General features: G+C 37.1%; 1 protein-coding gene across 1 annotated transcript in view; it reads right to left on the bottom strand.

Moving 5' to 3' along the window:
* Nucleotides 1-5,210: 5,210 nt before the first annotated feature.
* Nucleotides 5,211-15,655, bottom strand: part of Ing5 (inhibitor of growth protein 5) — a 29,156-nt gene continuing 18,711 nt past the window's right edge. The window contains exon 5 of the mRNA XM_083114957.1: nucleotides 5,211-6,229. Coding sequence (XP_082971083.1) covers nucleotides 6,128-6,229 — 102 coding nt within the window. The 3' untranslated portion in view covers nucleotides 5,211-6,127. The remainder of the gene's footprint in view (nucleotides 6,230-15,655) is intronic.

Raw genomic sequence — 15,655 nt, 5'->3', positions numbered from 1 at the left:
ACTGTGCAATGTGCCTCCACAGGGTATTGAACTTGGGTCCCCTTGATTGCAAGGTGACAGTTTTACCAATATGCTATCAGGGTGGCCCCTCTTAAAATATTGTTTCTTGACAATCTGTGTTTACTATCAAGGGGCTACTGTTTCTAATGACTTCCCCCATCTGCTAATTCGCATGGGAGTTCTCTACTGGAAAAAAACATGTGTAATAGATCAGTGGTGGTTGATTACTTAGACTTTTAACCAGTGTATTTGTTTCTTTATATATACAGTATCAATATTTCAGAGACTTCCTGTATCCATCTATAGGGTGGTGTACTTAGTACGTGTGGGGAAAGCACTCAATATGAGTAGTAATGTCTGTTAGGATTATTTAGTGGTGGCCAATGCTCCACCTTAAGTAACCCTGCTTTGGCCAGTCAATATGCAATCTACACTTGCGTGCAAAGAAATATACCCACCTCACACTTTTGACATAAAATGTTATTAAATTTATTAACATCATACATATTTATTACTGAACTTTATCTACATATAAGTAGGATTAGACGCTTCCATTTGGATAAACATTTTATGTGCCTCCACACAGTTGGAAGAACAAGTAAACATTTTATGTCAAAAGTGTGAGGTGGGTCTATTTCTTTGCGCACAAGTGTAGTAACAGTGTATTGCATAAACTTGGAGAAATATATGCTCACAACAATTCGTGACCCGGCAGATGCACATAAGCAGCACTGGAAGAAATTGCACAAGTCATTTTAAGTTGACTTCTCCAAGTGTCAACCCTGGCTAACTCTGACATGCCTCTCCAGTCGATCTATACAAGTTGGGCATCGACTACCACAAATAATATTCAGCTCATATTGACTGCTTCTCCCACGCATATTTCTGTATTCAGGTCACTACTCTGAAAATGGAGACAGAAGAGTCCAAAATATATAAAACCAAGTACTGTGGGTAAAGATTAATTTGTATTTTCAATAAATTAATCAAAAATACAAAACTTTTGTACTTACGTCTAGCGAGTATCTATTATTTCAAACGATGTTTCGGGAACAACTGTTCCCTTCTTCAGGTTCTTGTTCTCGGCTACCAGGAATATGTCATAGCCACCTCAAATACGGATACGGTGAGGAATAAACCAACAATCAGCACGGGAAGTGAACAAGCGGGCATCTTTTTAACGTTTTAATTGTATATAGGTTTTTAGATCGAGAAGTTTTTACAGCTAGGTTTTAAACAAACAAGGGAACATGGGAATAGTAAAGGTTTTAGAGAAATTTTCCAAATTCTGCCTTCACCTAAACTGTACATGGCTATGACATATTCCTGGTAGCCGAGAACAAGAACCTGAAGAAGGGAACAGCTGTTCCCGAAACGTCATTTGAAATAATAGATACTCGCTACACGTAAGTACAAAAGTTTTGTATTGTTGATTAATTTATTGAAAATAAGAATTAATCTATATAAAAGTGAGTAAGTCGCACACATCATAAATTATGAACTGTGGTTAAAAGAACCTATATGGAAAACACCATGTCCACTTCCCGTCAGATATACACATGGTTTGATATTTGAATTATTTTCCTGTAGTTTACGGTTATTACAAGCATAAGAAAACAGTTTTTCATTGCGACGTTTCAGGAGAACACACGCTCCCTTCATCAGACATTTATTTTCATTTTGACTCAAGATACAGTTATAACAATGGTTAGCAATTTTTTAAACAAAAAGAATCCCTTGTATAATGTAGCCCTGGCCCAAAACCATGGTAACGGTTGAAGTTTTTGCGTGCGATGACGTGTGACCGGCCAAGTGAATGCATCACTTCAATGTGAAGTCACGTGAAATGACAAAACGACAGTGTTGCAGTATGCAGATATTAAACACCAGAACAAGAACAATGTCTAGATGAGGATGTGTACTACAGGCTATGGAAAAGGAGATGCGATAACCACTAACGCCGTCAAACGGTTGGGCGGGAACTTTACGTCACAAACCATGAAGAAGTAATAGGATCTGAGCTGATTATGTCATTTACGATTAGTCCACTCAGAATTAGTTCACTTCATCAAATGATTTACTAAATCTCATCAATTTACATTGTCGAATTCATTATTTGATTTTTTTTTGTTTAGGTTCAACATCTTCACCGAAGAGAAAATTATGCTCATTTCTTTGTTTTCCTTGACCCGGTACATCCAGGGTCAAGGAAGTCAGTAATAAGGTGTGTTATATACAGTGTACGTACAACTATAGATTGAATTGTATCTTCTCCAAATATGATGTATAAAGAAACAAACTGCCGGAGAACTAAGTGAGGTGAGTGTACAATTTTATATTACTATTATAGTGGAACCACAAGCAAAGAAACCTGCGCAGACTCGCGACTCCTGTGCTCCAGTGTGGAGGGGAGGGGGATAGTTGAGCATGCTCTTTTATAGTCCGAGTTGAACGGAAGAGGAGGAAGGTTCTTTTTCTTGTGGTCGCTCTTGTAAGGGGAACTGTGATTGGCCATTCATCTATTTTATCACTTCTTCATCATCTCAATTGACTTAAATGGCCGGAAGAGCAAAGTAAATTTATGAAATATAAATACAAACACGTATCGTTTAATAAATAACCAAAATGAAATGAAAAGTTAGCAGATTGTATTTTTATTGCTTTATGTGAATATGTAGGGAAAAAGCGAGAGAGAATTGTACACCAATGGCAAAGAAATGGTAGGCGAAGTATTTACCAGGATTATACTCCCTACATTAATGCTCATAATAAGGAATCCAAGGTATCTTGCTTAAGGATCTTTGTTCGATGTAAACCTAAAAGTTGACTTTTCAGATTACGTACATAATCTTCTTGGCAGAAATGCGCACTGCAGATTCTAGCATTAGCATGATTCACGTTAGCGTTTCTACACGAATCCAAAGCTCGGTGACCGAAGAATCCTTTTGAAAAACGTATATAACGTATATATTATGTTCAACGTACTTGGAAAATGTATATTGTGCTGAACTAAAATAAATAATAATAACAAGTGGTGTGCGGTATCTCGAAAAGTCGGGACCGGGATCTAAAAGAAAAATTCCGTCCCTATCCCGACTTCAGCAAATGACTTCCCTAAATTTCTGGATCCCGAGCAGTTGGGAAATACCGAATGGTCATTTTAAAACGGTATTAATTCTTGACGTTTTCTACATTGCAAGTGTCTGGAACTTATCGGAAATTGTTAGTTTTCATTCCAGAAATGCAAAGAAAATCACTTAAGGTGAAAATGAGAATTTGAGATTTCCCGACTAGTTGAGAAATTGCGAATATTTCCCGTCCCGAATGTCGGGATTTAAAAAAAATTCCCGTTCCGATCAATAATATTCTGTCCCGCATAACAATAAGTACCTATTTATATTTATTTTCAATTTGTCTGAAGCCAAAAAATGTAAATGGGTGGAAATGCTCATTTGTGTACTCGATTTCGTGTGTTCAGTTTCTGGCATGGTTTCCTATCTGCATAGTGCAACACTAGCGCATAGATTTGGAATTCATTTCATGGATAAATTCACCTCTTACCGTCGTTTCGTCATCACGAGTAAACAACGGATTGGCCCAACCTATACTTCTAATAACCTTGGTATAATGCATGTTGTCAATGTTACATTGTTGTAATATAGCAACTTAACTGTGAAAAGAAGCAGTCTGTTTTGTTTTTATTTCAGATAAAAAAAATTTGATCACATTATTTTTTATTTAAAATTATGAATCCCAAATATCATCAGGTAATTCAAATTCATCATTGTTTTCACAAAGTCTCTTGATGTTTTCTGTTTTTATCTGAAATAAAAACAAAACAGACTGCTTCTTTTCACAGTTAAGTTGCTATATTACAACAATGTAACATTGACAACATCCATTACATAACATTCTTTTTTTTAAAAAAAATTGCTAACCATTGTTATAACTGTATCTTTAGTCAAAATGAAAATAAATGTCTCATGAAGGGAGCGTGTGTTCTCCTGAAACATCACAACAAAAAACTGTTTTCTTATGCTTGTAATAACCGTAAACTACAGGAAAATAATTCTACAATGCAAGCAATGCGTACATACAAGAAAAACTATTGATATTTGAAGTAAATTATTGTTGATGCACATAAATATTGATTGATTGGGTTTATTTTACTTCGCTTTTCTGCCACTTTTGGATAATAGCTAAGATGAGGATGAGTGATGATATTCGCAATCATATTGAAGTAGAGGTGCGTGCGAATAGGCAGGTGACAATTCGAGAATTGTGTGTGATGTTTCCTGACAGTTCGAAAACCACTACGTATTCATGAAGTTGTGAGTGGGTTAGGGTACAGAAAGTTGTGTGCACGCTGGGTCCCAAAACATTTGACTGACGAACACAAAACCAAACGACTGGGATATGCACTAGACTTTCTTACTCGCTACGCAGAAGAGGGAGATGCATTCCTGGACTCCATTGTGACAGGTGATGAAACATGGGTGTTCCACCATACACCTGAATCCAAGCAGCAGTCACTGCAGTGACGCCATACCCATTCTCCAAAAAATTCAAAAATTCAACCTGCAAGCTGATGACAACCGTTTCCTGGGATCGCCACGGCATCCTGCTGGTGGAATTCATGCCGACTGGAAGAACGATTAATGCTGAAACCTACTGCCAGACTTTGAAACATCTTCGACGTGCAATTCAAAACAAACAGAGAGGCATGTTGTCAAGTGGAATCTGCTTTATTCATGACAACGCCCGCCCCCATGCAGCGAATGTCACCAAGGATCTGCTTGCAAAGTTTCAATGGGAGGTCCTTCACCATCCGCCATACAGCCCCGACCTTGCACCCAGCGACTACCACCTGTTCCTGTACCTGAAGAAAAATCTTGGTGGAAAACACTTTGCCGATGACGATGAAGTCAGGGAAGAAGTCACAACTTGGTTCCAGATGCAGGCGGCGGATTTTTATGATTCAGGGATACAAAACTTGTTCCGCGTCTGAACAAATGTTTGGACAATGGTGGCACTTATGTGGAGAAATAGCCTCTGTATCAGTGTATCAAGTGTAACTTTAGTTGCGAGCAATACATTTCTTTTATATCTTATTTTTTGTTTGTATCTTTACTTTCCGGACAAGCCTCGTATTTCCTCACAGAAGATGCGTAGTTTTACAAAATTTAAACAAAAAATGTGGCGAGTTCTTGTCTATTATTATTAAATTTATTATACTGCATAAGAAGAATCAGATACATGCAGAAGGTAACAGGTAGTAAAGGATTACTGTCAGTAGGGTGATTTTAACATATTTTACTTCTTCAATGTCACTAATGTAAGACAAAAACACCGGTTGGAACATATCTAAGTATCTTTCTCTCTAAGGGTTACATCTTTTCATTTATGGCAATTGAACTACAGCTTTATACAAAGAAATTATACTTGAGTAATTCAGTTGGATTCAGATAACATTCTTAAATTACACTTCTCCAATGATTATATAAGTATTGATGAAGTCATGCATGCAGAACACAGTATATTATGAACTTGTCCAAAATTTAACAAATGTACACAAGCCTACGTACAATTTAAATCGGGCATAATAGTCAATTAAGCATTACTGCAGTGTGTCCTGAAGCACCACTTAAACAAAAATTCATTAACTTCCATGCACTTTACTAAAAAAAAAGATCAACATTTTCTAACATTGAGATCACGTATCAACACTCATGCACACATGAGTATATGTTTTTGTAAATTTCATGTAAAATGTACAAGTTTTTACACAGAAAATACTGCAGATCATGATTTTAAAATATTAAAATTTTCCAAAGCAGTCACACTGGAAATATTGCAGTTAAAACATATTCACACTAATTACAGATAAAATAAATAATGTTAAAATAAACTTACAGTAAAAATCACTGAATATGACGTTAGCTTAGTAAAATAGAAAAAAAACTATACACAAAGGGACACAGAATCATTACAATCTAAAGTTTTTTGTTTACTTCTTTGAGCAATTTTATCACAGATTTTTCCTGCCTCAGTAGCAAGGTGTTATACTCCCATCTTCACAACACGATAGCAGCTATTCCAACTCTTATGCACTGTAGCCAGATCATGTCTACTTCTTCTTCCTATCAGCTGTGCATTTTGGGCAGAACCACTTCCCTTTCGGCTTCGTGGTTAATGCCACGCAAGCAAAATGAAACCATTCAATTGGACACTGAAAAATAAATAAATAATATAAATGTTTGCACAGCACAATACACAGAAGACATTTTGATTCACAAAGACACCAGTTTATTCCTGAGAATAAGGTCATGGTTATCGCACTCCCACGTAAAAAGAAAAACATGCTGTAAAAATGTAATCACATTTATTTTCATGATTATACACTTTGGCTGTAACCCACAAATTGCCTAGTCCATCTGTTCTGTCTGTAAGCTTAATTAATACAATAATTCATTTCACATAGTAATCTGATAGTAAATATGATCATTAATAATATGAAAAATACAAAAAATTCGGAATAGGACCGATTAATCGGTACTCTATCGGTATCGTCTGATATAGGCATATTGGTTTATCGGTAAAATTACCGATCCGATATATCGATAAATATCTGATAATTTAGGGCAAAATTCTGCAATTTTCTTGTAATTTTTATCGATAATCTCCATGCCCTACTTTCTAAAAAAATAAATGTCTAAATATGCTATTTCTTTTGCACTGCAGTCATCTTGAAACACACATTTATTAAGGATGAACTTTTCAGGTTCTTCAACGACCATTTCTAATTTCATATCGGATCGGTAGAATATCAGTATCGGTACTTTATCAGTATCGGCCCATCCCTACAAAAAATTAACTTCTGCAACAATGGAAGACTGACATACTTTGTGACACGAAGAATATTATAACTTAATTTATAACATGTTTAATGAACTGTGATAATAAGTGTTTTATCAACAACAAACATTTTGGAAATGAATAAACCATGCAATCCTCAATATAAAGTTTTTTTGAACTTCCTTGGTTCCAGAGGAAAAGAGAAGTTTGTGAAAGACAAGTTGCCTGTTATAAAATAATTAATGTGCAGCTTATAAATGAATGGTGAATAATGCTACAGTATCATTTATTGAAAATTTATGTAAAAATTAGGGCAACCAGGGACTGAACCATGACATAGGGTTCAGCTGATATTAATGCTGATGTATTGGTATTTGAGTGCACAGGTTGCATTTTATTTACCGATACCAGCCGATACATTTCTCATCTTTCGTGGGGTATGCAAAAATACCATGTAACACTTGCGTGGAGTCTAATTACCTTGGGATTTATGCAAAATTTGAAAGTTCCCTTTATTTGCAACATTGCTGTATGAAAAATCTGTATTTTGTGATTACATAACAGTTATTTTGAAATTTTGATGTAATTCTCGAATGTTTTGAAGCAAAACTCGGATGAACTGATGATGATATTAATATTTTTAACAACTTTTAATTGATTTTCAAGCATGGGTATTTGTAACGGTGGGAATCAATGTGGCTCAGCCCTACTAGGAAATCAATCTCTGGCCTCCACACAATTTCGATTTCTGTCTACCTAGAATTGAAGTCAAAATAAGATAGATCTAATGTAGTGGAAACGCCATAGGTTGATTTAATACGAGGGGGAGTAAAATGAAATCCTTAAAAGTCCGATAAAAAATATATGACAAGACTGTATACAGGTGAAATTTACGTTGAGGTATCAACTGTTATTTACAAAATGACCTCAAGAGTGCAACACTGATCAAGTGAGCTTCACAACACCATTTTAGTCATTTTTAATGATGACACATCCTTCGCACACTTGCATCAGTGAAGAGCATTGGTTTCTTGCCCCCTGGAAACCTAAAACTTATAGAAATTCTCTGGCAAATGAAAATTCAATATCCCTATGCATGATTACCATGCCAGCAAGTTTATGAATGGAGGAAGAAGTATGGCAATGGCTTCAGTTCACAGCTAGATGGGTGGAAAGACCTTCACAATACAATAAGTGACTGTGTGTCCATCACAAAGATTCTTCTTCCTGAGATATACAGGCACTAGCTTAAGACTTGAAAATATATGTGGATCAGCAATGGATATGTTCTTATGTTTCAGTTTGGTATTTCAACATGTTCTTTTTCTCTCATCTTTATCAATTGTGTGATTCAATGCAAATGTTCAAAATAAATAAAATTAGATTAATCAATGCACACTTAAAAACAATTGAAATTCACACTTAAGAAGATATCTTTCTTCTGGGTATTTTTTACCCAGCGTACATCCTTACTTTATGGGAGAGAGCACTTTCTTACTGTATTTTTCTTTCTAATTTTTTATCAGCTTTATCTTTGCATAATGAAATAGAAATGTTCAAACTTAGTAAAATTGGACATATTTTTTAAAAAAGGTAAAGTGCTTGATCCGGTCGTGAGTGGGGGTGATGTGATCAGCATCATGCCCCTGACTGCCTTTACCCCCCAGGAGTTCCCCCAGGTACCCATGTCATTCGATGATGGGTGGACGCCGGGGCCGCTTCCAACGTTATAAATGTTCCCGGATTTGAACCAGCCGGAGATCGAACCCGGGACCTTTAGCATGGTAGTCAGACACATTACCGACTGAGCCACCGCGGCGACTTTTATCAACTTTATCTTTTCATAACGAAATAGAAATGTTCAAACTTAGTAAAATTAGATTTATATTTACATGCTTTAAAACAATTAAAATTCAGACTTAGAAGCAATTTTGATTGGGTATTTTTCACTCAGTATGCATCCTTATGTCCAGAACAATCAAAACTAAACCACCTCCCCCCCCCAAAAAATACCTGAATTCATTATTTTAGGTGATAATTTAGCAAATCCACCTGTTCTTAGGAATCGCAACATCCAAATCAAGATTTGTACAAAAAAGAAATCAAATGGGCATGACTGCATAGAAGAATACCATATCCAATTTTATGCCACATGTAAGTCTCAGCTAAAGAAAATGTTTCTATAGCAAAAATTCACTTCATTAAACATAAATAATAACAATTCTGTGTACTGGCAAACTAATATATTTTTCACAATAGGCTGACTCAATTTTTTTTTTGCAGGTGGAAGGGGCTAAGAGATCACAACATGGGAATTGATATGCATTTGCAAGAAGAATTTTATACAAAGATGTGAAAAGGTGCTTTGTTTCAGATTTCAAAATGCTCACAGAATGTGTTTTTTTTTTAGTTATTGCAAAATTTAAAAAATGTACTTGAAATTTGCATGCCTCATAAATGTGCATAAAAAATCTACATAGATGCAATAATGCTTATGTGGCTCAACAGCATCATGCATTTTTAATGTTACTTAAACCTAGAAAGCTAACGTGTCCTGTGCCAAATATTAAAGCTAACCATTCGTCTGTTGGACTACTGATTTCTTCAGAATTAAAAGGCAGCCTAAATTTTGCAAAAACTATTTTATTTACTATGAAAGTTAGTATTTATTTTCAAAATACATGAATAACATGGTAGGAATGCATTTTTATAAGTCTAAACATCACTTTGACTGGTGTTCACCACACATGGCATTGGAGCAACGCCAGCAGGAGAATCAGGTTATCCTCCGCTTGCTTGAGGGACAGAATGCACAAATCTTCCTTCCTTGTTGTTGTTGAGCATCTGCATTCATTATTACCATTTGCATATTCAGGGTGATAGCAAAATCTTAGGAAGTTGTTGCGGAAGTTTTGATGTACGTAAACACTAACGTTTCGTCCACCAGACGACACAAAATTAAAAGCCGTTAAAAATATGCTGAAAGAATGCTTGTAAAATGACACCGATATTTCCTTCTCAGTATCTTCGATTCAAATGAAGGTAGATGGGACGGGAGCAGAAACGGACGGGGGTGAAACAAGAAAACTGCTCCCTGTGCGTATCTGCCAGACGACGCATTAGCTTTCTAGGGTAAATGGCAAAAAATGCTCATTTTGACACAGAAAACACAAGTGCATTATATGTAATTTGTAATATTTTGGTATACTGGCGAAGATTGGGATGAAAAGTGACAAGATTAAATTGATGAAAAGTAATCACACACACACAAACATGGATAGGACACAAGAGAAGCCTCACAGAAGATTATACAAGGTGAATCGAATACCAGAGCCTTGGAACTTGGTTTGGTAACTCAGCAACAACACCGAATGCCGATTGGGGTTTATCCTTGATGGAGACAAAATTTTTACTAATTTTTTCGTTAGTCAACAGAACTCCTATATGCGCTGTATGTTATTCCTATGAACTATTTTTAATTTGTTTTATCACTGTATTACGAGGGCAAATCAAAAAGTCTTTGCACTTATTTCTTTTTTCTAGCTTGTTATAAGTGTTATTACAAAAGCGAGATACACGAACGATGCAGTAGGCTTTTCTTGGAACGGTCCTATTGTAACACCATTAAGCCTTGTTTCCATGATACGAAAAACTGAATATGCTGACCAAGGCAGTAATTTATTTTATTATAAAACATAAACTAAACTTAACGTTTCAACCTTCTAGCAAGGTCTTCTTCAGACTCTGCACCAAGTACAAATGTAACAAGGTACAAAACAGCACGATATATATACACAAACATTACTCCCCTCCAGACTATTGTTCCAGAACAACTTTCTAATAGTCTGTTCCAGAATAACTTTCTAATAGTCTGGAGGGGAGTAATGTTTGTGTATATATTTCGTCCTGTTTTTGTACCTTGTTACATTTGTACTTGGTGCAGAGTCTGAAGAAGACCTTGCTAGAAGGTTGAAACGTTACGTTTAGTTTGTTCTATAATAAAATAAATTACTGCCTTGGTCAGCATATTCAGTTTTTCCTATTGTAACTTCCAACTTCTTCCACAGCATGGCGCTGTTATCAGTTGCCAAAGATGGCCGGAGTCTCAGGAAGTCCACGCCATATGAGCAGCGAAGTGTTAATCGTTTCCTATGGTGCAAAGTTCAAATAGCCACAGATATTCACAGGGAAATGGAGCCAGTGTATGGGGACAAGTGTTTATCAGTGTGAAGTGTGCAGTGGTGGTGCCAGGAGTTTGAAGACTGGAAAATGTGGAGAACAATGAGTGATTGGGCCAACCTTGTTCCTCGCTGACACTGGACAGCATTACCCGTGTTGATGAAATGGTGAAAGCTGATCGACGTGTTGATCTGAAGGACTTTGGCACTGAACTTGGCATTTCCTATGGTAGTGTTTATGACACTGTTCACGATACGTTGGGATACAGCAAGGTGTCCTGTCAGTGGATTCCTAAGCTTCTTGATGATGTCCACAAGGACAAGCTTTCACCATTTCTTCGACATGGGTAATGTTGTCCAATGTCAGCGAGGAGCGAGGTCGGCCCGATCGCTCATTGTTTTTCACATTTTCCCGTCCATTTTCAAACTCCTCACACCACCACTGCACACTTCACACTGATAAACACTTGTCCCCATACACTGGCTCCATTTCCCTGTGAATATCTGTGGCTATTTGAACTTTGCACCATAGGAAACGATTAACACTTCGCTGCTCATATGGCGTGGACTTCCTGAGCACTCCGGCCATCTTTGCCAACTGATAACAGCACCGTGCCGTGGAAGAAATCGGAAGTTACAATAGGTCCGTTCCAAGAAAAGCCTACTGCATCGCTCGTGTATCTCGCTTTTGTAATAACACTTATAACAAGCTAGAAAAAAAAATAGGTGCAAAGACTTTTTAATTTGCCCTCATACATTACAAAATAATACAATAAATCTTACTTTTAAAGTAACTTTTATTCAGAAAAGCATAACTTGCACCACATGTCACCACATCATGTGGCTTCCTCAGGAGATAGAACAAGAATAGTCAAGATTTAAGACATGGGAAGGTAAATTAAGGTTAAAAATAAATGCCAAAACTGGTCTTTATTACTTAGTAACTTTTATTCTTCTAGCATGTTTTGTTCTAATTTTCCAGGATATTTTCACACTTACGCTAGGAATCTACAACCACCAACTGGCCCACTGACTGATGGTAGGTTGGTCAGTTCATGTGTGTTTGTGTAACACATATTACATCGTTACCTTGTAATCAAGGGGTCCCAGGTTCGATATACAGTGGGGAGACAGTGTTTCGGATCCTACTTTAAACTGTAAGCCCAGTTGTAATTAGCCCATCTGTGCATAAAGTGAAGTTAAAACAGTGCATGTGGCTGTGTGCAGCAGTGTAAGCTAAAGGTACACATGTTCACTGCAACGTACCTTGAAGGCACATACGGAAATGTTGAGATACCCCACCCCACACATTCACAAACTCATATTTTTTGGGGGGAGGGTGGTGTGATGAGCAGCATGCTCTGGACACATTTATTCCCTCCCCCTTCACTGGTGTCCATTTAATAAATCCTGGGAGGATCGAAAAATTCTGACCTTTTATTCCCCACCTTAGGTCTCCCAACGTAATACATGCCCTACTGAATGAACCACCCCTGCAGCTCCCTATATTGGTAATGTAAGCTTGAAAAGATTCTGGGAAACTGGAACAAATCATCACCAGAAGATAAACTACTTTAAAAAATAGATTTCTTGCATTAGTTTGTTACACGAAAGTGGTTATGTGAACTCTCTATTTATCATTGTAGTTTATTTCAATTCAATTGTGAAAGATGACAAATAGTAAATACATGGAAGAAAGAAATAATGAACAGTAGGAATAGACTGGCCAATACCAAAAACCAATATTCTACTGAACCTATATAAAATTCGAAATGGTTCATCGACGTCCTTAATAAATGTATGTTACCAACCAAGCGTTTGCAATACAAAAGAAGGTGCATATTTAGGCACTAAAAAAATTCAGAATGGAAATTATATTATGTGCAAAAACATTATAACAAAATGGCACAATATTGAGAACTTTGTACTCAATGAGGTAATATTACTGATAAACTGACTTGCCAATACAGCCAATAGCATCGCTTCAGTGGTTGAATATGGCGAGTGCGGGACTCAATTTGAGGCCAGCCATGGACATGGGTGTTCTTTTGCGAGTGTCTCTTCAGTTAATCATCATTCATCCTCATTACCATTACCCTAAAGATGCCAACAAGGGGTTTAAATAAGGAAAGTACAAAACATATATCTGCCTACACTGATTTAGTATTAACCAGTATTTACTCCAATTTCAGAATTTTTAAGTCACCTTGAATTTCGGGGAAGAATGCAACTAGAAGCAACCAACACACGGCATGGCCACCTACAAAGCAACAACCAAACACAAGCACACACTCAACTATGCTAGCAAATAAAAAACGTCCACACAAAAACACGCCAGGATTATACACGAGAATAACTTACAGGTCAGAAACAGAAGCATAGGTTCAAGAAGAACGCATGCACATGTAAAACTGCTAATGCTTCTTCCTGAAGTTCGTGGAGCATCTCGGGCAATACCACTTTCCTTTGGGAATAGCAGTGAGACCCATGCATCCAAAATGGAACCACTCTATAGGACACTACGGTAATAACACGGAAGAACATAGATGGGAATGGTCTAGATACTACTTACTGACTCTCACAATTTTTATAGAGGCACTTCTATCAATGATAAGACTGATTCCCACACATTTATTAGATAAAGTCTTACTGAAAAAATACTACAAGTCAAAAACTACAATAAATTCTCAACCAGAACAAATTCTACTTTGATATGTTAATTCAAACATTAATTTCCAGTAGTATTGTGCTGGATGTACTAATAAGACAAATAAGCACTCATCACCAACATATTTGAATCTTAAAAAGAAATAACCTAAACATAGAAAGGCACCTCTAATCATGCTTAGAAAATATTATGATAATTGAACAACAGAACAACAAACCCACAAATAAAAGGATAGAAATAGCAAAATGCAACAGATTTCACACGACCACACAGTTAAAAATATAACTTAGGGATACTTACACAATTCAGGATATGTTTCCGCAACAATGCCACAATCCTTTTTTGCGAAACTGTAAATATCTTCCCCAAAAATACTACCCTATTCCTCATTACTAAACTCTTTCTCATTTACCATGAGGTATCCACAAAATAAGTTCAGTTTGCAAATATTGACACTTCAGTCATGACCGTGCCGATTTTCTCAAGATTTTCCTTGGCAAGGCTTGGATGCTTTTGCAAACATTCAGTGTTTATGCAACATTCTGTGTTTACAATGTTGATAAGAACCAAGCAGCCTGCTGCATGGGAAATGCAATCTGTAATCCATTTCTTGGATGCCAGGACTTTGAAACCAGCTGAAATCTACGGTCAACTTTGTGATGTGCATAGACGACATGGAGATGGGTGCAACCCTTCATGAAGGTTTGACTGACAATTCCACCCCCACCCAGACTTAGCAGCCAGTAACTTTCTGGCTGGCAGTTCCACAAAGGTCAAAGAAGCCGTTAGCACATGGTTTCCATCAGAGGAAGCATCATTCAAAGATGAATGGAGACGAAAGCTGGTGTCCTGTTGTGAAAAGTGCCTCAACATTGGTGGTAACTACAGAGTGAGCCAAAAGTCACGATCGGCTTTAATAATGAATTGGATTGTATCCACCACTGTTTATGGCACACAAACCAACAGCCACCTTGGAAACACAAGGCACGAAACAGAACGCATGAGTAACACACGGTGCTTACACATAACTGACAATTTTTATTGAAGAATCTACTTAATTTATGTATGAAATTAAGCCTGCTGTGCAAAAGGTATATTTAGAGAGTATTGTGTGAAGCCATACCATTATATTCATAAAAAAAAATTTAAAAATACAATAAGTTGCCCCCAAAGCGTACATACAACACTGCTTTGAACTGTGGCAGTAAACAAACTCCCAATTTTTTTATATACTTAGTCTAGCCATACTGTTCCACACTCTTTTGTGAATAAGTTGAATGTGGTTTCAGATTTTTAAATTCTCGTGTAGTATGTTACAATTACATGTATTGCACACAAACAGCAGTCAAACAGCGCAAGCATCAGTTTTTAAAATGCCCACTTTTTGCCCTCACACAGGCTCGAAGTCTCTGTGGCCAGGAATCTATTGCAGCACGGATGTTCTCGATGGGAAAGTCTGCCAGTGCTGCCATCAAAGAGTGTTTTTTAACTTTCATTATGGGGTGCCTCTTCTTGCAGACAATTCCCTCAAGCACTGGCCACAGTTTGCAGTCCAGGGTATTGAAATCATGGCTATCAGATAGCCTAATAGGGGACATGAAATTGAGTACAATGGTCTCCAGTCACCGTCGCATCATACTCACCTTATGAGATGACAGAATCTTTCTGAAACCTTCAGGGTTCATTGTGAAGCATGGTTTCGTTGAACGACATCACTAGAGGGTCCAGGGTTTATGCTCTTTTCACAAAAATGAGGCCTGGTGGCATCTCTGAACTCTGGGAACTCTCTCACGAACTTCTCGACAGCTTGAAGCATACACCCTTTTATTTTGGCAGTTAAAACTGTCTTTAGAAGTTAACACTTTCTCCTCAGTGAAGAGGAACCTATGATGCAAATTGGCGCCGTACCGCTGCAGGAGCCGCTCCCAGTCCCAGGTCATCATTAAGTACACTG

This window comes from Lepisma saccharinum, chromosome 29, assembly GCF_977018435.1.
Source record: "Lepisma saccharinum chromosome 29, izLepSacc3.1, whole genome shotgun sequence".
In the NCBI taxonomy this organism is placed as follows: domain Eukaryota; kingdom Metazoa; phylum Arthropoda; class Insecta; order Zygentoma; family Lepismatidae; genus Lepisma; species Lepisma saccharinum.
The sequence above is the reverse complement of the archived record's forward strand: the minus strand, read 5'-3'. Positions and strand labels throughout refer to the sequence as shown.